Raw genomic sequence first — 22,743 nt, 5'->3', positions numbered from 1 at the left:
AAACCACGTCAAAACTGACCAATAAATCACTACTTTGCAGTTGTAGTGACCGAAGTCGACTGATAAAATCACCAGAATTCTTTATGTGATGTGCACACTTGCCTATCACTGGTTTGAGCAGAGATGCCAAGAATTTTGCTAGGTCGTAGGTGGCTGCTCCAATGTTACTCACAATTGGACGTAATGGCACATTTTCCTTGTGGATCTTAGGCAGTCCATATAGCCTAGGTGGAACTGAACTGTTTGGTTTCAGTCTCTTGACCTCCTTCGGTAGAGAACTATTTGATAAAAGTTCTGCTGTTTTTCGCGGTACTCTACTCGTGGGATCCTTATCGATTTTGCGATACGTTGAATCACATAATAAAACATTGATCTTATTAATATAGTCATCCCTTGGTATGAGGACAGCAGCGTTTCCTTTGTCAGATTTTAAGACTGCTGTATCCACATCTGCTCGTAAGTTACGGAGGGCTATCCTCTCCATGGGCGAGATGTTATTCTTCATTGGCGCACCCTTGGTCAATACACGGCAAGACTCTCGACGAACTTCCTCCGCTTCATCTGTATCAAGACGGCATACAGCTTCTTCGACGGCACTGACGAAATCCACTAGTGGCGGTGAAACAGCTGTGGGAGCAAAATTCAGTCCTTTTGCTAGCACAGACAGACATCTAAAGTTTTCTCTGTCAAATTAACAACAGAACGTCGAGTTGGAACTTCCTGCTGCATCTGTTTAGAAAGTCTGTCAATCTTGGCAGTTTGCCTCGTCACAGCTTTATCATGGCTCCAGTTTGCTTTAGCCCATGTCACACCATCCACCCAGTCCCACGACAGAGAAGATAGTCTTGTTGCCAATTCCAAATGTATGTGGAACATGTCCGTTGACACAGAATCCAATTCTCGCCGAGTAAAACGAATCCTTTCTCTAACCAAAGCCATGCTTGCTTTACGCTTGATGTTGTTTGCAGCAGTGGTATTTATGAAATGCACAATTTTGGCAAACGTTGGAATAATGCCCTTGTCTCTGCAACTTAATAAGAATATCAACGAGCTCAGCAACCTCGCTCTTCTTTCACGTAACTTGTCGAATCTTCGAATACATTCCATCACTTCCTCCCCGTAGAGTTGGTTGATGTGATGTTTAAAGCTTTCCCGGCGTACTGATTGTTCCATAAAAACACGGGAGAACTGCCGGATATCAGTAACTTCCTGCCACGATATTTCGGTGCAGAGTCTTCTGGCCATCTTCAGGTCAATGCCACTGTAGTAGTACTGGAGCCGTTATGAACTCGCACACTGAGCAGCGCATGCGCAATGTCACCTCAGAAGGCTTTAAATAGCGGAGCTCAGCGCGTACTCGCCAGTACTACTACAGTGGCATTCACCTGAAGATGGCCAGAAGACTCTGCGCCGAAATATCGTGGCAGGAAGTTACTGATATCCGGCAGTTCTCCCGTGTTTTTATGGAACAATCAGTACGCCGGGAAAGCTTTAAACATCACAGCAGAGAACTTCTTCCACACATGGAGCACCATCTCAGTCAGCATGAAAATGCAGGACCATACCCGAGCGCTGCGACATCTGCAACGTTCCGACGCCTTAGGTTCACAGTCATCCATCATCCTCCCTACAGTCCTGACTTGGCCTCATGCGATTTTTTTTTCTGTTCCTAAAACTTAAAGAATATCTTCGAAGACTACACTTTGATGGCGGTGAAGCGGTGCAAGCAGAGGTGAGGTTGCGTCTCCCAACAAAGTTAAACGTTCTACAGTGACGGTACCAACAAACTTGTCTTCTCGATTTTGGTGACATCCCTTCGCACCGCTTGTACACTGACCAGCCAGAATATTATGACCATCGACCTACTATCGAAATAAACCTGTCCAGGCGATAGCAGCGTCACCTTGTGAGGAATGACTGTTAGTCAGACACGCACCGTGCATGTAGTATCAGTGAGCATGCTACACGCGCGGTCTATCTGAATTTGACCGAGGGCAGATTCTAGTGGCCCAGGGGCTCGGCACTAGCATTTCGGAAACTGCACGGCTAGTCGGGTGTTCGAGATGCGCTGTGGTAATGTCTTCAACACGTGACATAACCAAGGTGAAACAACGTTCACACGTCTTGAGGTTGGGCGGCCAACACCTATTACAGACGTCGGATGTCGGAGTATTGGCAGATTGGTAAAACAGGACAGGTAGCGAACTGTGACTGAACTAGCATCAGGCTCTAATGCGGGGCAGAGTACGTGTATCTGAACACATAGTGTAACGATGGGCCTTCGCAGCCAACGACCCAGTCATGTGCCAGTGTTAACACCTCGACATCGGCAACTACGACTGAAATGGGCACGTGACCATCGCCGCTGGATGTTGGCGCAGTGGCAGAACGTTGCTTGGCCCGATGAATCCAGATAGCTTCTTGATCGTGCCGATGGGACTGCGCAAGTCCGTCGTCTTCCATGGGAAAAGCTCTTTGATACCTGTACTGCAGAACGGAGACAAGCTGGCGCCGACTCAGTTATGCTATGGGAAACATTCACGACGGCATCCATCGGTCCACTGGAGCTTGTGTAAGGCACCATGATGGCGAAGGAGTATCGTATACTGGCTGCAGACCCCTTCATGGCGATCATTTTTCCCGACGGCCGTGGCATTTTTCAACAAAATAATGCGCCATCTCACAACGCCAGGATTGTGAATGAGTGGTCAGAGAAATACAATGGCGAGTTCCAGTTGATGTGCTGGCCCCGCCAACTAGCCAGATGTGAACTCGATCGAACACATGTAGTATGTGACTGAACGTGGCGGAATTTACGGAATTGCTGACTTGTGTGTGCAGATGTGGTGCCAACTCCCTCTAGCGACCTACCAAGACGTCTCTGCTGCTATCCGTGAAAAAAATGTTCAAATGTGTGTGAAATCTTATGGGACTTAACTGCTAAGGTCATCAGTCCCTAAGCGTACACATTGCTTAACCTAAATTATCCTAAGGACAAACACACACACCCATGCCCGAGGGAGGACTCGAACCTCCGCCGGGACCAGCAGCACAGTCCATCTGTCCATGACTGCAGCGCCATAGACCCCTCGGCTAATGCCGCTCGGCTATCCGTGAAAAAGGGAGACAATTGGCAATTGGATAGGTGGTTACAATGTTCTGGCTGATCTGTATACATCGCCTTCCACGATACTTTCGTGCATTCATTCTTTGGTAACACCGCAGTCGCTCGGATTTTCTTCCACATAGCTGCGACTCTTTCAGACTTGTTTCGTAGTCCTGCTTCCAAACTGGCCTCAGTTCCTCGCATTCGGCTATACGTGCTTCCTGTCTACGAAACACTGACGAAAAAATATCTTTATGTTCTTCCTTCCCCTTTAACTGTCGTGCCACCAGTTCTCTCATTAATTCTTTAACGTCTTCCTACTGTTCTTTCCTCCATTCTTGAAGTTCTTCGTTCTTTTCTTTAATTAATGCCATAGGTTGATACAGTTTTTCCACTTCATTAACAGTCGTTTTTTTTTCTTTTTGTTGATCTTAATGCGACCCTGCGTAAGGCGTGTTACTTTATGTATGAGGGCGTGCTGAGAAGTATTGCCTCCGAATTTGAAATAAAACAAACTTTATTAATGTTCTACATATTTATTTCTCAACATACTCACCGTGACGACGAACGCATTTCTCCTAATAGGAGAACAGTTTATTGATACCGTCACTGTAGAAGTCTGACTTCGTCGACGGAGCTACAATCTCACGTATGCTTTCAACGCTTCGTCAGAGCGAAGACCTCAATAGTGCTCTTTACCTTTTGGAGATAGAGATCGGATTAGGCCAAGTTGCGACTGCATGAAAAACGACACGTCGCAGTGAACCCAAGGCTTCGATTTGTTGAGATGTTGCAGCAGTCGTGTGTCTTCTAACATTGTCATGCTGAGGGAGAGAGTGCTCCATAAGTGGACGAACTCTTTGAACTCGAAAGTCGATTACAGCACGCTGTTTCTCACACTCCGGCTCAGTTACGTTACACACCACCATGTTACACAGTACAATTCGGATCCCTCTGGCGGCAGAGGGCTGCAAATATTTTGACATGAAGAATAAATACGTAGAATGTTAATAACGTATCTTTTGCTTAAAAAGTCTTCAGAATTTTCACATAGGAAATTCGGAGGCATTGCTGTCCAGCACTCCCTAGTAATAATATCTCATAGTCTAATTTCGCTATTATCCAAAAATCCTGAATCAGTAGATGCATCGCCTTGTTTCATTTTGCTGTCAGGTATTTATTTATCTCGTTAAATAATTCTCTTGTTTGGTTCATAACGATACTATTAGCAATAGTAAAACCTTAACAACGAACTCAACTCAAATAAATATGTAACGCAAAGTTCCAACACAGTTCACTCTAAATTTTCACACGCTGTGCCACACCCAGTGATATAACTGTAACTTCCAGAAATTCTACTGCAGCAATGTTAGACAAAACTACGGCATTGTTACTTCTGATACTTATATTTTATCAACGTTAACTGTTGGGAGTGTTTAATGCAGAAAGTTCTGTAATCTCGAAAGCTTCTCCATGGTATTTTTGCAGTTCCTGCAGCTGATCTACACAGCATAAATTTATTCCTTTTTTCACTTCACAGTTAGTTAACAATTCGTTCCGGATGTGCAGTTGGTCACGCTGATTCCTGCTAGCCGGACAACAGTGCGTACTCCCGCCTATTGTCGAGCGCGTACCGTTACTCTCTTTGTCATTTTTAATGTTAATGTTATGTCATCAACTCGTTCTCTTTCGCATTGCCATTCTCCGTAGATTCATCGAGACTTGTGAGGTATCGGCGTGGAGGAGCAGGTACTGAACCGTTACTGCTTTAAACTCAGATCCATAAAACTTTTAGAAGACTACAGTTAAACCAGGATGTAGTATTGGTGTAAGATTGATACACGCATTCTCGTTTACTCATCACACTGGCTGCTTTTCTGACTTCAACAATCACACATTATTCAACACGGCGCGCTACCTTCAACTCCACTCTAATCAGTTTCATCCAAAGAGCTCGGAGGACACGGTTATCTTACTATCGTATCCTTGTTTTCGCAACTTCTTTGATTCCTCCTTTTAGTCTTCAACTTCACAGCCTGCTGTGGTACTCATTAGTGCTGTATTTGCAGCCCTAGAGAACTTCAAACGCATAGTATTATTCGCCAGTACGACAGTAACCCACTTTCTGCCATTCATCAGGAAAATTCTCTTAAACCTCAGTCTATTGTTCAACATTATTTAATTGTGATCCGGGTCTATAGCAGCTCCTGGATATACCTTACAGCTCAATCTGATTTCGGAACCTCTGTCTAGCCATGCTGTAAGCCAGTTGGATTTTTTCCATGGCTTGCGCCTTTTATAAGCGCACCTCCTCCGTTTTGCTATTTTTTAATAGTGTATTCGCGTTTACTAGATGAAATTTACTGCAGAACTCAATTAGTCATTCTCGTCTCCCATTAATACTACCAAGCCCGTATCCTACTATAACCCTTTCTGTAACTTCTCCTATTACCACTTTAAAACCCCCAAGATTATTAGACTGTCATCTCCGTTTACACCTATATTACGCCTGCATCATCCACATGTACTTTCTTTATAACTTTATCTTCTGCTTGTGACGTTGACATGTATATCTGAACAACTGTTGTTAGAGTTGGTTTGCTCTTCATTCCGATGAGAATAACCCTGGCAATTAACAGTTCACAGCATCACACTCTTTGCCCTATTTTCCTATCCATAATGAATTTTCTCCCATTTTAACAATTTTCTACTATTGTTGGTATTACCCTTCATACTTCTGACCAAAATCCTTACCTTACTTTCACTTCACTTCACTGACTACCACTATATCTACAATAGATCTCTCTATTTCCATTTTCAGATCTTCTAGCTTCCATACGACATTGAGGCTTCTGGAAATGAAGAGAGGCTGAATAGAAATGCTTTGCAAAGAAATTTAAGGTGCAATATGATCACAAAATGATGGTTGACAGAACTCATCGAGGAATCGTCGGTTATGTAACGAAGGGAAACGTGGAGGGGAAAAATTTTGGAGGCAAACAAGGGCTTGATGGAGTAAGCAAGTTCAAGTGAATGTCTGTTGCAGTAGTAATACAGAAATGAAGGGGCTTGCACGGGATAGACTTGCGTGGAGAGCTGCTTGAGACAACGTTTCTTACTGAAGACCACAGCAACCAGAAAAACTCAAAAAAGTAGATGGAGAAAGAAAACTGTGGAAGACTCTAACAGAAGGAGATACAGATTAATGGAACATCTGCTAAGGTTTTCGACACCGGCGCCTGGAGAACTGCAGAGGGGCTGGTTGTTAGACGAGGACTAGAACATGGCAAATAGATGACCAAAACTTGTGCGAGAGATCAAAAGAATAACACAAGGGAGGTAAAGGTCAGTCGAAGCACTAATGACTTCAAAAATGTTGCGGTGCTATACCTGAATAAAACGACTGCCATCCAATCGTTTAAAGCACATCTTCAATAGCAGCAACCAATCAGCAAATAAGTTTAGTCACGCCTTCTCTGCTGTTCGTCGTCGTCACATCGCAGTGGCCGGCCGTGGTGACCAAGCGGTTAAAGGCGGTACAGTCTGGAACCGCGCGGCCGCTACGGTCGCAGGTTCGAATCCTGCCTCGGGCATGGATGTGTGTGATGTCCTTAGGTTAGTTAGGTTTAAGTAGTTCTAAGTTCTAGGGGACTGATGACCTTAGAAGTTAAGTCCCATAGTGCTCAGAGCCACTTGAACCTTTTTTTTTTTCTTTTTTTTTTTTTTTTTTTGAACATCGCTGTGGTACCCCAGCCGCAGATCACAGTCAGTTGAGGCTGATAACTGTGGCCAGTAACGTGATTCTTTTTCGCTGAAAAGTGCAAGGTTCGTTTTCGCTGAAAAGTGCGTTTCTCTGTTTCTGGCGCAGCCATGTTGTTGGCGCTTGCAATAGCGAATCCAGGTCGATTGGGGATACGCCTATAAAATCACTGTTGAATTGAGATTCATTTATTAACTGTACCATCCAAGGTAACAAAGGTGTGACATAAAGTCACATAGGAGGCTTGTAACCATTCTAATAAATATGCGTAGATCTGTAGTTAAGCTGAGTAGGTCTCATTAAAAGTCACGCGGTAGTTCAGGAATGACTTTATAGATTACAAAGCATGCATGGCATGTTTCGGAATTATTTCTATCTTCAGAAACCGAAGTGGGAAGGTAGCACAAAAACAAGAGCGTTCCCAGTTGCGTGCGTAACGTGTCGTCTCAACTGATAACGCTCTTGTCCTTGCGCTACTATTCCACTTGGATTTCTGAAGAAAAACAGAATTCCGAAACACGTCGTGCATACTTTGTGCTCAGTAAAGTCATTCTTGAACTGCTGTGTGCCGTTTTTTGCGACCTAGCCAGCTTAACTACGGATCTACACATATTAACTACATTAATGTTGGTTAACTGTTCGACTACTAGAGTTTGCTGTTTCACATCACTGAGATTTTCTGGTTTAATAACTGAATCCTATAATCTAAGACTCGGTGATCCTGAACTGTCAATGATTTTGCTTAGTTTCGGATTTGTCACTTGTATTGTACATTTTTTACCTCTGTATATTGATATCAATGCTATTTCTCGGTGAAAGACTCATGTACGGATAATTTCAAAGCAAGGGTAGCCACAGCTGAAGTAGCGTTCGACCACATGACGATTTCGCTCCTCGGGCATGGATGTTTGTGATGCCCTTAGGTTAGTTAGGTTTAACTAGTTCTAAGTTCTAGGGGACTAATGACCTCAGAAGTTGAGTCCCATAGTGCTCAGAGCCATTTGAACCATTTGAACGATTTCGCTAGTGCTGCCAGAAGCGGAGCCAATGGGCACTACATGAAAGATACTCATTTGTCTCTGAGCCCTGCCAACGTTAAATTGACTCTACAAGCGAAGTATTACGAAAGGTGTGTCTCCACTAACAAGTAACTTCTGTAAGCACTTGATGAGGTGTTTACTTACTCAAGCTGACTTCTTCAGATCATTAGGGGAAGTTTATTTCAGTAACATTCTGCGAGTACTTGTTGCAGAAATGCTGTTTTATTAGGAACCAGAGCAGTCGTCACTGTTATTGCTTTATTATTAATGAATAAAAATCGTGACGAAACATAAATATAAAAAGATCGAAATTTTTTTTGAGAGTACATATTTATGTTACCAAGAAACACTATTTATTTAATTAAAATCAGAGTACTTCACTTAGATTAAATACTTTGAGGATGTCATGCAAATTTCGAACTTCTCTTGTCTAATATATAATCAAATATTCGATAGCAGGAACCAGAAGTGCGGCGCCATACGTCACCAAGATACTACGTTTTAGTTACTCTTCGACTTTTGCAAACTGTATTTACTACTTTTAGCAAAAAAGTAATGCAGTTATGTTTACGGTAATACGTTTACGGTCGTCTGTACTGCCATTTTACTTTCTCTTCTGTTGAAACTAATTGAGTGGTAAATTTATTTCACATTTCCTTTACTGGTGGTGCCAGTGGTACATTTGTTTGACTCATCTCTGCGAGTGCCATTCTGCTTTTCGATACTGGTATTTCCGCACCGGTGCTGTACACACACAAATTCTGTGAGTTTGAGAAAACTTCCATGAAATGACAAATTCGGCAACCACTTGCAGGATGATGCAAGAAACTAGAACGCATTATCACCTTGCAGTGGAGTGCGCGCTGATCTAAAACTTCCTGTCAAATTAGACTGTGCGCCGAACCGGGACAAGAACCTGGTACCGCGATCCAGGACACGCGGTGTAACGGCGTGGCTAGGCAAAGTTCTCAACCTTCTTCAATTCAGTTTTATATTCATGAATGATGAATATCCAGTCTGTGTTAAAATCACGAACGGTCATCATCTTACCAATTAAAAATATGTTCCTTTGGGTCTATGTCAAGCAACAGAATTTTCATTCAGTTTTATTTTTTAATGGTTGTATGTATGTAAACACCTGTTATACTGAATGAATTGGTAAATCAATTCTGTATAAGCATCATGTACGTCAGTAACTTTCTATATTCAAGATGCCTGTACGAAAATCTATACAACCAGTCTCTCTCTTCCTTAGTTATAAAACGAATGTACATGACTGGAAATCGTGAATAAGACATACGTGCTGTTACTGCTGTTCACCAAATACAAGACGTAGCTGTCTATTTATATTACAAGTCACTTTCACTGCTAATTCTTGTGCCTTGTTGCTCATTGGCATTTCCCTCAGATTACTCGCCTTAGCTTGGTCATCATGAATGATGAAATACAGATCAAATTTGAACTAAATTCCTAGATATTATGAGTTACAAGAACGTGTCCGAAATTAGTATTTTGTGAGACCAACACGCACTATAATTTTTACGACCTTATAAGTGCACCTGTGGATCAGAATTCGAAATAACTTATACCGAAGTACAACGTTCAAGCTCGCAAACGACTCGCTGAAATGTGATAACTACACCCGTCCAGTTATAAGCGTGTCAAAGGAGTGGGAAAGCCAGGTAAGGTCCAGTTGCTTGTCGTGTAAGTAGATGTCTTGAACACCTATTCGACAATGGCCCTCTGCTTGTTGAGTAGACCATTTAAAACTTACAGTACTGTGACGAAGACACAGAGTACTATCCAGGATGAGTGTTACTTAAAGTTCAACAATTTTCTTATCTGTACATCAACGTCGCAGATTTTTATGGATTCTTAAGTTAGGCAATTGTTGATCCATTTGTTTTTGAGAATATATGTGTTGTATTAACGACCAGACGTCGCTCTGTTCCACTCAATACTAATTTTCTCGGTACATTATCAGTGGCAAATTGAAATTTACTCTCCTGCCTTTTCGAAGGGAATATTTTACGGACTTATTGGCATTATTGTAGTCGTCACTTAGAACAGTGAACACAGTTTCACACTATGTTCGTTCTTTCTTTCATTCATCGTTAACTTTTCCCGTGATACCGTAATCATCATACAAACACAGCTAAAATTTTCACACCTTTCACAGATTATTTTGGCAAATCTCCCGAAACTAGTTCTTTACAGCCTGATTGATACAAGAGTTAATCTGAAATGAATTTCTGCTCAATTTCAGGGCTGAAATCATTGGTTACTTGAAACTATCCTCACACTCACTACACGAGATATAGTGTTAGCAAACAATGAGCAGTACTGGCCGGCACTAAGTTTGCAGATTATAGGCTATACAGGCAGATCCCAAACGAAGAAAGAAATCTAGGAAGAAAAATGAGAACAAATAAAACATCAACATGATGATTAAAATGGCGCAGCAAAGTATTAGAAACAAAAAAATTACATTTAACCGATTAACTGAATAAAAATAATAATCAGTCTTTTAGCTGGATATAGAAATAAAATAAATTCACTGTATTTGAAGGGATTCGAACCAGCTACTTACTACACGGCAGTCACAGCTAGGCCATTACGTTACATATATTCATGAAGCGGGTGACTCAGTCGCAACGATGAATCGGAGCCTTTAGAAAAACAGCTTTACACAGTGAGGTGCGAAGCTTACATAATGTAAGATAGTCTCGGTGATTATAATAACTGTATGTGTAACTCTGAATCGCGTTTGTGTGGAAGTATTCAGTAATGATTAGTTAGTGCTGTGTACGAAACGTATGTATTCCGCTAGCTTCCTTGTGTGGGTGTGCAATTTTTGGTGTTGTTATAATGTATGATAAAATATGAAACAAAAGGGTCAGACCCAGGTTTCGGGACCTAAACACATCATGAAATAAAGTCGGACGAGGAACTGAAAGAGAACTAACTGCTGGTCGGCCTCTGTGACCGAGCGGTTCTAGGCACTTCAGTCCGGATCCACGCGGCTGCTAAGTCGCAGGTTCGAATTCTGCCTCGGGCATGGACGTGTATGATGTCCTTAGGTTAGTTAGGTTTACGTAGTTCTAAGTCTATGGGACTGATGACCTCAGATGTTAAGTCCCATAGTGCTCAGAGCCATTTGAAGCATTTTTGAACTAACTGCTGTGGCAGCGATGGCTAACGGTTCGGTCGTGACGTTGAGCGCTCTGACTGGAAGAAACCAGCTACAACGCGTGAAGTGTGAACTATCAATCAGTTTTAACTGGACTTGTAATGACTATATTACAGCGCAGAAAGCAATTCTTAGTGATTACTGTTGTTTAAGATAGCTATTCAAATACATAAATGTAGTCATTTATCGCTGAAATCATTTGTTCCTACTTGTCCATAGAACTCAGTTCACCATAGTTTCATTTAATAAATTCATTTGTAACATCCCGCTATGAATAAAGGCGGATACCCATCCTATTTGTCACATAAATTGTCTTGCAGCATTTTGCAGATGACGCATCGTCAGTACCGATGTTAGTGGGGGCCAAAGATTGCATTCCTGTCTTACTTCCTGTCTTAAACTCTTTTTAGTCCGAGAACTTTGTTCTTGGTCTTCCAGTCTTAGTGTTCCCTCTTGATTGTTGTACACATTGTACGTCAACCGTCTTTTCCTGTATTGTAAAATGACAAGAAACAGTCTTCAAGTTTCTTATTTCCTGCCATCACTGTGGAATTGCTGAAGCGTAAAATGCGAAGGACAATAACATTTGTCATCAGAAACTGCTAAAAGATTCCTGTGGCTCAGCTACATTAAAATAAACAGGAAAAACAATAGTCATCAACTGTCTGATGATGGCCTTGTAAGCCGAAAACCGGTTAACACAATAAATTAATACTGTAGAACAAAAGCAAACTAGCGCTTTTCATTTATTATAATTCAGTTAACTTGAAGGAAGTATCTTTTACTGACACTCATGTTCCGACAATTTCATTTACGCAGTCGTTTATTTACCACTGTCAAACTTAATTTTCTGTTCTATTACATGGAATGTTCGTTTCTCATGAACTAGAATCGCCATTTTTTGACATCTGCGGAGAGAAAACAAAACAGAAACGTTGAAAATGACGGAGGAACGCATTATTTCGTGCTTTGCCCGTTCTCCACACAGAACAGACAAAAACGGAAAACAAGTGAAAACGTTTAAAAATGACAAATACTGTTACAGAGTGCTGTAATTGATCTTCGTTAATAATATGAGGCAAGCGTTGCACTAAAGATATGATTTGGTGAGAGACTGCCTTACCAGTTGAAAGAAGGAAACTGGAGGGGGAGATTCCTCTGACTGCGGCTGAACAGGTTGCATGAAGTTCCTGGAGTTCAGAAATGAACGTTATTGCTAGTGCAGATAGGTTGCAAATACTGAGGGAAAAATTGTATGTGGCAATATCAGCAGTTGAATGCTGATAGCTTACCCGTCAATGGAAGCGGATTTACTTCGTGGCGATTTTTCCTCGACGGACTGCATACGGAATATCGTTCCTTGAACTTCCTCATTATTTTCTTCAGTCAAATTTGGTTGAGAACTGTGTAACCCGTACCTGGAGTGAAAAAATATAGTTAACATATATTTTCTTTGTGCCATACCGCTTGTTAAGTCAATAGAATAATACTAGTACTTGATAAAAGTATTTTATTGTCGGTTTTACGTCATCTGTCTTTCACATACAGTGCAACCAACACCATCGTTTGGAAACAAATAAACTTCTTAGGAATTTCTTATGTGGAAGATGCACCTCACTTCCAAATAGAGAAACGTCTTTTCTTATCCTTATTGTTACTATTCCTGACAATAAAGCTGTTTGAAACATGCATAAAGTGATTCGCATGAATCCATTAGTTTGGTTTGGTCAGGCCCTCCAAGAATTCCTCTCCCGCGCCAACATCTTCATTTCAGAGTATCCCTTGCACAGTACGTCGTCAATTGTTTGTTGGATGTATTCCAAACCTTGTCTTCCCCGACAATTTTTTTTTAATTTTCAATAGGTCCCTCTAGTACCATGGATGTTATACCCTCGTGCCTTAGCATATGTCCTAGCAGTCTGTCCTTCCTTTTTCCTATAGTTTTCCATATGTTCCTTTCCTCGCCGATTCTGCGGAGAACGTCCTCATTCCTTATCGTCAGCCCACTTGTCAACAGTTGTTTGTAACTCTACATTTCTGATCCGGTTTCCCCATTGTGACTACTATACAAAGCTATGCTCCAAACGTATACTCTCAGAAATTTCTTACTCAAGGCCTATATTTGATACTAGTGGACTTCTCTTCGCAAGGAGTGCGTTCTTTGCCTGCGCTAGTCTGCTTCTTATGTCTTTCTTGCTTCCTCCAGCCTGAGTTACTTTGCTTCCATAGTAGCAGAATTCCCTAATGTCGTCTCCTTCGTGACCTCCATTTCTGATGTTAAGTTTCTCGCTATTCTCATTTCTGCTGCATCTAACTACGTACTTTTATCTTTTTTTAGTTTACTCTCAATCCATTTTCTGTACTCATTAGCCTGTCCATTCCATTCAACATATCCTGTAATTTTTTCACTTTCACTGAGGATAGCAGTGTCATCAGCGAATCTCATCATTGATATGTTTTCGCCCTGAATTTCAATTCCACTGTGGAACCTCTCTTGTAATTCCATCGTTGTATCTTCGATCCGAACACTTCGTTCTTGATCTTCCAATATTATTGTTCCCTCTGAGTTCTTGTGCATGCTATATATCCCTCGTCTTTCCTTGTAGCTTGTTCCTATTTTTTCTCAGAATTTCTTGCACCATTTCGCACTGTGGAAAGCTTCCTCAAATCGACAAATCCTATGAGTGAATATTTATTTTTCTTCAGTCTGGCTCCAGTTATCAAGCACCAAGTCAGACCTACCTTTCTGGTGCCATTACCTTCGCTGAAGTCAAACTGATCGTCTAACAGATCCTCAGTTTTGTTTCCCATTCTTCTGTATATTATTTTGTCTACAGTTTGGATAAGCGAGGTGTTAATGTGGCTGTGTGATAGTTTCCGCACCTCTTTGCCCTTTCTGTCTTAAGAACTGTGTGGATGACATTTTTCCGAAAATGTGATGGTACGTCTCCAGTCTCATACATTTTCACACCAACTTCAGTAGTCGTTAGGTTACCAATTCACTGAATGATTTTAGAAATTCCGATGGAATCTCGTCGACCGCTTATGCTTTATTTTAAGTGTTCCGGAGCTCCTTTAAATTCTGATTTTTTTACTTTTGTATTCCCTGTGTTTTCCTTATCGATTCTAGTTTCTTCTTCTATCCAGTCATCAAAACTCTCCTTCACTAAGAACTTCAATGCATTCTTTTTACGTATCCTCGCTTTTGTCTGTGTTTCACAGTGGAATTACCATAGCAGTCTTAGTACTACCACCCACGCTTTTAATTCACCAAATAATGTTTTGATTTTTCTGTATGCTGAGTTAGTTCTTCCGAGAGTAGCCTAAGTTTTTGTTCGATTTCTTCACATTTTTCCTGCAGTTATTTTGCCTTGACTGTCCAGCACTTCCTATTTAATTGATTCCTGGTTTATATTTCTGTATGCTTTACTTTCTCTGAACATTTTTGTACTTTCTCCTTTCGTCAATCAGTCAACTATTTCTTGTGTCACCCAAGGCTTCTCAAAAGTTATCTGTCTTGTACCTGCATCTGACTGTTCAGTGTTTGTGACTGTCCTTTTTAGAGACAGCCATTCCTCTTCAACTGAATTGCTAAGTATGATATTCTTCATGGCAGCATCCACATTCTTAGCGAATTTCAAATGAGTATTGACGTTCTTCGGTATCCATCCACAATTATTCTTCCTTACGACGGTCTTAAACTTCAACCTACTCATCATCATCACTAAATTGGGATCTGAGGCTATATCTGCTGCTGGGTATGGCTTACAAATCAATATCTGATTTCGGAGTCTCTTTCTCACCATGATGTTGGGTTGGGTTGTTTGGGGAAAGAGACCAAACAGCGAGGTCATCGGTCTCGTCGGAGTAGGGAAGGATGGGGAAGGAAGTCGGCCGTGCCCTTTCAAAGGAACCATCCCGGCATTTGCCTGGTGCGATTTAGGGAAATCACGGAAAACCTAAATCAGAATGGCAGGACGCGGGATTGAACCGTCGTCCTCCCGAATGCGAGTCCAGTGTGCCAACCACTGTCACCATGATGTAATCCAGCTGGAATCTTCTTGGGTTTTTCCAAGTATACCCGATCGTCTTGTGGTTATTTTATTATAGTCTGAGTTACAATCTGAAATTTTGTCTTTCTTTTTTCCCATTCCTTCTAACTAGGCCATATTTTCTCGTAACCCTTTCTTCTATTCCTTCCCCTACAATTTCGTTCAGATCCCCATGATTACTAGTTTTCATCTCCCTTTAGATACTGAATTTTCCATTCAACTTCCTCGTACATTCGACTCTAACGAAGATTAATGAAACGCAATACATTTCCTACCTTCATGGTACGAGCGATGACACAGAAACTCTGCTGTCACCCTGAATTTTGTGAAATACTTTGCATGTTTTGTCTGTTGTTTCTGATAATATCTCATGGTCTGGTTTCGATATACTTGTTTTCGTACTGGTTAGACAAAGTTTATCTTATGGCAGGGAACTAGTTATAGCTAAAGCAGAGAGATCCATGAAACTGAGGTTCTTTGTACGGTTTCTCTCTGTTCGTTGAAATCCTAAAATAGTATAGAGTTTCTTTACTGTTTGCAACATTGACATAATGTATTTATCGAATACTTAAGTATAGAACGTAGGTCAAGTTAGGTTAAAAATCATAAATTATCAAGTGTGTGTTCGGAAGTGCGCAGAGCTTAGAATGTTAAGAATTTGTGTATTGGAATCTCTGCTTGGCTTTAACGTTGCGATGTATTTCAAAACTCACGTTCTTATCGCGGCAGACATATTTTTCCTTGTGTTTCACACCAGAGGGAGTTTCAGCTGAGGATATCTTTCTGTCCTTCTTCAATATGTGCCTTGAAGAGCTGCCTATTGGGCGTCAGCGACGGCTGTACTGTAACGAGAAGAATTAAATCAAAATTACGTTTAGAAGCTTCAATCGAGGATATTAATACCAGTTGAGAGAGCTTTCTCAACCGTTACTGAACATGGTGACTATACAAAAATTTAGCACTGATTTCTTGGTAACATAATAGTGGAGATGGTTATTATTGACCCTGTGTCAAACAATTGTGATGAGACCGTGCGCAGAGCTGCTACGTATTATTATGGATAAATGCAGAAATGAAAGTAATTTTGAGGGTTCACTAAAGAGGTGTTACATATTCCATTATTCTTCAATACCACGAAGGTGGTCGCTGAGCAGCCCAATGGACGTGTAGATAACATCAGTTTCAGGTTAAAATAAACAGTCGAGATCGCAAAAATATTTGTTTATTTACCGGTTTCGATTTACGTTAAAGCCATCTTCAGAATATTTGGCCCTGCAAGGGTAGGAACAGCAAAGTTACTAACAGTACTATTACATACGGCTTTAAAATGCGTGAAAATAAGATAGAGAAAAGTAGTAGCAAAATTTACAAAGAGTGCTTACTTATAACGTATGGCATCAAAAAAATAGAGAAAGATTGTAGCGTTTACCCCTATGGCTGGTGCTGGAGGCTCCTCAGTTTTTCCTGATACCACGATCGCACACTGTGGCTGATGGCTCCGCAGATGTGGACAGGTTTGAAATTTTTACCATCACGATGCTGCGCTGTTGGTTGTTGATTAACCGTTCGCAATTACCTCTCCTCCTCTTACCAGACAAGTACTGGTAATAACGATTTATTCCGCATGAAGATCCGCAGGAGCTACCTCTATACCTCACACCGCTGTATCGTCTTGGGCTGACGACCACGATATCAGAGGTGGGTGTCTGAAGCAGTAGTATTTACAAACATAATGCTACGTTATCCATAGTATTGTAAAAACTTCAGGAAATCCCATTACAGTCTCATCAATGTATGTCTTAGATCTTTAATATCCAAGTAAACGCATTCTTGGAATTGTCCACAGCGATTTAATTTCGAAAGTTTACTTAGACCATTCAGTCGTTTACTTCTTCTCGAAGAATCGGTTAGTCTGTCAGTTTCCGCTAACGTTATTCTGATACGGAATGGGTCTTTGCTGTTTCAGTTACTCTCGGATACGAGAAACGTATTTTGTATGAACGATCCGTATGAGCCATTTGGTAGCGAAAGTACTTCCACAGTCGAGTTTTCGTAAATACCGAAAATGAAAAACTGTTTCTGCTATTCGGAGACACGATATAGGTAGCTTCTAACTATGAACGCGGATAGTGGACTTTGAAAAGAGATGACTGCTAAATTTTCTTCGTAAGTAAGCGATGAATTCCGTCGCTCTCGATCATCCGATAAATCATCCTATAAGAACAGCGCTGAAGACAGTACTTAATGTGCTTCGAAATATACTACTACAGAACAATGGATAAACGAAGCCGGGTAGTTGTAGCAAGGCAAACTGATTCTCAGTTTTTCCTGACGACTGAACTGAAGTTTAAGTCACCAGTCAACAAAAACTCTTTAATCTCGTTTACCTAATTTCTCTTATCCTTCAGCATTACACAGCGAGACTAACCGGGAAAAGAAAAGTATTTTGTGAGACAGGAGATGTATCGCCAAGTTAATCTGCAAGTGTTCATTGCAGTATCACAGCTGGTGATATGTTTTATTGTAAACCGGAACATTGGCTTGTTAAGTTCAAGGACGTTGTATACAAGAACTCTTCATCCTTAAGCATGCTGCAGAAACTTTCGTTTGGATTGACATTTCTCGTGTCGTGAACTTAGTTTGTTGCTGTGCAACACAACAGGGCGACTAAATGCAGTGTTTTTCTCTCAGATGACGATTTGTTTCTTTTTATTTAGCTTTGTGCCATAGCTGCGTACATTACGTTATACTTCTGTAAGAATGAGAAGCGTAAAATGGATGTGTGATACAAACATATTCGAAAGTTGTTACAGACGAATGAAAATCTCTCCACGCCTATAACATAAATATAAAAGTTTCTGTGCGCTACAGAATATTGCACAAACACAGTTACAGTATACGCACAGTCAGATAAATACACCATGAAATAGGAGGGCCTGCATATCTGCAACATATCGTCTACGCATTTAATTAAGTGTAACAGCGGCCACGCACATTAGATAAACAGATACTGCATAGAAGTCGAATTAAGGATGGTTCATGTCACTAAAGACGCCCATATAAATCGAAATTTTCACGAACGGCACTACTAACGACAGTGAGACGTAATTATTAATACTCAGAACGACTAAATGTCTAGAATTTACTCTGTACAGATCAAGAGGAAAAGCTGAGTGAAAGAATATTATGTCTGTAATTCCAGAACACTCACAGTAATCCAGTTATAGACATATGACTTGATGGTGCAGAACCACCGAAGGCCGAATAACGTAAATTGTTAGCATATCTTTGCATGTATCGGATCTTTGAGGTAAAAGAAAGAGAGGTGTCATTACGTCACAAACTTGAAGCCGGTGTCCACCATCTTAACTAGCAGAAGATATTAGGTTCACCGCATTCATAACTCCATGGTTCACTGCGGCGATACTTCCCCGTGGAGTCACTGTGACGTACCAGTGTCTGGTTTCCACACCCCTCCGTGCTTTGAGTGGAAACGTAGATGATTCATCAGAAATGCCAGCTTGCGCTGTTTACTGGTGTGCGAATCGATCCGACCGTAATCTGAAGTTTAAAGGAATCACATTTCATTCCTAAGTGGAACAATTCAAGCAATTTTTGTTTTAGATACATAAATTATTGCTGCACTGTTTACTTTCATTGTAGTGGTTTTATTTCTGTCATTTGACTTAAGATTTTCTTTACTTTACTCGCTGTCCGTTCGTTCTCTTCTTTCCGTGTTTTTCATTGCCTTCCAGATCGAAAATGCTCCGACACCCGAGCCGCGCTGTATCAACGATCTCGTCCCCACAAAACACACGGCTACGTAACCGCAATGATCGTTGGGGCACCATCTGATGTCCTAAATTCATCTCGCCGATAATTATTATTCACCGTTCACATTTGCTCCCGTTAGTACATATGTTGGCTGTGCCTCCTTTCTGAAGAAGGCTTTGGCTGAAAATTTATGTGAACTCTCCTTTCGTTGTGCCTGTTTTGTGCTCGGTGTGTCAGAGGCAATCTATCCGTTTCACAGAATAGTGTTCAGTTCCACAGTATATTTCTCAAGAAATTCTTTGTAAATAATCCGCTACACTTCAGCAGGAACGATGATTTACGTAATTACAACACCAGAAAGAAAAAATTAAACTCATTTCGCCACATTCAGATTATCTGTGGCACAAGTAGGGGTTCATAATGCTGCAACCAAAAGTGTTGATCAGTTAGCCATTGATACAAAATGCCTAACACACGACAAAATAAAATTTGAAACTAAATTGAAAACGTTTCTCTTTGATTATTCCTCCTGTTTCGCTGAAGATTTATTCCTGAATGTGTAAATGGTGATAGGTAGCAGTTACTAACATCTGTCAGCCTTTAATTAAAAAATGTGAAAACTAACACATTATCAGCGCATATTTACAAAAATAATGATGGACTCGTTCCATATCATAACGATTTATCGTGCAAATGATACATGGAACAAGAAACTAAGTAACTAACTATTGGTATATCACAAAGCATGGTATAGACCTATATACGTTGAGTACCCGAAAATGAAATTCAAAAGTAATAGCAAGCAGATGATCAAAGTGGACGTCCATTCTAATTGTGCTATATTTTGTTATACCTGAAAAACTGAAAAATTTACTGACGAGAAATATTCTGGGAAAAAAGGCAAATACCAGGAAAAAAACAGACTACTGTTGGAGAGGCAGGCCTCCATCTTGCACAGGTTAGGCTATTGTTACTAAAAAGTTACTCATACACATGTTAAAGTAAAATATCCATTTAAGGGGTCTTAATCATTTGCAACCATTCTCTTAATCACATTTATAGCATTCCACAATGTTGGAAGACGTTTAAAAAATTACATGGTTTTTTTTTACCGTGTAAGGTGCTATTATTGGCCACACACTGAATGACACATCATAGGTAACATTTCAAAGTGAGTATATAGGTAAACTACAGTGAGACTAATGCACTGACAATGTAATAAAACAAGAACTCTGTTCTGCATGGAGGTATAACTCTATACAGTTCTGTTTCTTTGACATTTCGATAATCATTCACTGTATCGACATGCACGAGATAACGATAGCATGCCTTGCTTCTTTCCGCATTGCACCCGTTTAAGGGCTAGCAAAGAGCACGTAAGTAAATTTTTGCAAACGTGAACACTAAAAATGTAGCGCATACGAAATACGAGTCTGAAGCTGAAAATGTAACGAGCAAGACGCTGTACCGATACCAGTAAGCAAAGAATCATTAGTTTCGGAGTTCCATCTTCAATTGCTATCGTTACAAATACAGTAAAAGTGGAATTAGATGGATAACCAAATCATGCTTTTCACATCAATGTCTTCTGTTTCTGGTTATCCGAAATATAGCAGCAAAAAATAAGTTACGCCAACGAGGCCAAATGTGTCATATTACTAGAGCAAATACGCTTTCAAGAACAGAAAACCGATTTTGCCTTCCTAACGCTACGTTATTCATGTAATCTCTATAATTTTTCGTATTTAAAACAGTTGTTGTGCGCACAAGAGAGAAATAATGAACGAGAAGCTATCGCAAATAGTAGTCTGCTAATGTTTTGGACTACTTAAAATGGCGGCAGACCGCACCCTCTCGATTCAAAACAACGTACGGCATTTAAGTCTTTAGTGTCAACTCCCATTTTTTTACCTCTATGTATCGAATATGGCGATTGTTTGTAATCTCTGGACCCCGGATTATAAACAATCGAATGATGCATGTCTAAGAGTTGTGTGTGTTGCTGAGTGCTCCACAGAAGTAAGTATCAGACATTAACCTCCATAAGAAGCTAAACCAAAATTAGTTTAATCAAATTACAATAGATTTTATGCCTAATATAAACTCTCTAAGCAATACACCACAACAAATCTGAAACTTCTTCTTTAAATTCGTACTGTTTTTCGCTGTCTCCGCTACATCTGTAATTTCCAAGAATGATTGCCTATCGAATTGGCGGGGTCCAAACGATACATATCGAACGTGCGATCGTAAATCGATCATGCGACTCTCGTGGCGGGCGTTGTGATCAGTTGTTTGTGATCGTCATTTTTATCTGTTTCCCATCGTTCCCTTAGTTGCTCTAAATTACATACCTCCGCGAATTATTTGTGAACTGCTAGGGAATCCCAGACGATTTATGTGGTTAGTGAGTGGGATATCTGGTGCTCTTGACCTTTTATCGGCGGATTCTTTCACATGGAAAAATCTAATTCCAAGTTTATCCAGCGTAGAAAATTGTTCGACTTTTTGTCGCAAACATGGAGTACTACTGGACGAGGAAAGAAGGGACTGTGTAGACTGTGGCGGTGCGAAGTGTGTAAAACTTTGTAAGAAAAGTCTCGTTGCTGAAATACCGTTTACAATTTCATTGTGGACAGTGCGGAAAACGAACGCGTATCAGGAAGAATACATGGTTCGACTCTTCCAAATTATCCATCCAGACCACCGTAATGGACTTTCACATGATTCCAACACCGACGACGAGTAAGGTAAGTCGTCTCCTTTGCAATTAGCAGTATTTCTGTAACGCTCTTCTTTTGTCGTTGCTGTAGCGACCACCATAAACATACTCGTAACGCCCGCCACCAGAGTCGCATGATCGATTTACGATCGCACGTTCGATATGTAACGTTTGGACCCCGCCACTTCGATAGGCAATCATTCTTGGAAACTACCGCTGTGGCTACATCTATAGGGCTTTTTCTACGGCAATCGCTTCGTGTTTCTCTCCGATAAATAGTTGAAGCTCTTGTGTAATAATCGTTCCGATTTACGAGTACTAGTGATACATACATGTACTGTTGTTTCCACGTGAGCTGTGTAGCTAAATCCATTTTCCGATACTGGCTTCGATTTCTTTAAACAAAATATCACAACACTTATTCATTGGGGTTAGTTCATACCATGTGTCGTGGTCTCTAGTACATTTGTAGAGCTGTTCTTATGATTTTCTTACAGTTTCCTTCCGACAAATAGTTGGAGTTCTTCTTGTCAAACCCTTTTCACATTTTCCACTGAAACGCACATACATCACACACTTCGTATTGCAATCTCCACTTGAGCTGTATAACTGTAGCGTATTTTGGGACAATATGCCATGATTAATATAAGTAATCTTTTAGTTCGTACTGTGTGTGTATTGATGCCAATTTCAACGGCTGATCTTGCTCTTTACGATACTCGATTCGTTTTATTTACATGATATGTGCCTCTTATCTGCTTGTGACTAATGATAATTGTAATTCGAACTATTTTTTTCTCGACGTACTAAATTTTCGTAACACACACAAAATTCTCGTAGATCCCTGTAATGAAACTAGAACTTAATTTGGAAACAATGCAGATCCGCAGGAATGTCACGGTGTGTATCTTACTGTCGCTGAACTCGGTTCCATACAGAATGATAGTCACATCTCTCTGTACAATTGATTATTAACTGTGACAGACAGTTCTGGCTTCAAGTACAATTCGCATTGCCGGGTTTGAAGTACGACGATGCCGTCGTCGTCGAAGCGATGACTGACGACTAAGCTGAACGGCGCTATGCTCTGACTTAAGCA

The 22,743-nt window shown here is 40.7% G+C and overlaps 1 protein-coding gene across 1 annotated transcript in view; it reads right to left on the bottom strand.

The window, feature by feature from the left end:
• LOC126176243 (ATP-dependent translocase ABCB1-like) overlaps positions 1-22,743 on the bottom strand; it is a 315,891-nt gene that overhangs the window by 272,397 nt on the left and 20,751 nt on the right. The window contains exons 2-4 of the mRNA XM_049923388.1: positions 15,862-15,990; positions 12,389-12,514; positions 12,220-12,286 (exon numbers count right to left, since the gene is read on the bottom strand). Of these exons, the coding sequence (XP_049779345.1) occupies positions 12,220-12,286; positions 12,389-12,514; positions 15,862-15,881 (213 nt within the window). The 5' untranslated portion in view covers positions 15,882-15,990. The remainder of the gene's footprint in view (positions 1-12,219; positions 12,287-12,388; positions 12,515-15,861; positions 15,991-22,743) is intronic.

The sequence above is a fragment of the Schistocerca cancellata genome, chromosome 3 (genome assembly GCF_023864275.1).
Source record: "Schistocerca cancellata isolate TAMUIC-IGC-003103 chromosome 3, iqSchCanc2.1, whole genome shotgun sequence".
Taxonomy (NCBI): Eukaryota; Metazoa; Arthropoda; class Insecta; order Orthoptera; family Acrididae; genus Schistocerca; species Schistocerca cancellata.
The sequence above is the reverse complement of the archived record's forward strand: the minus strand, read 5'-3'. Positions and strand labels throughout refer to the sequence as shown.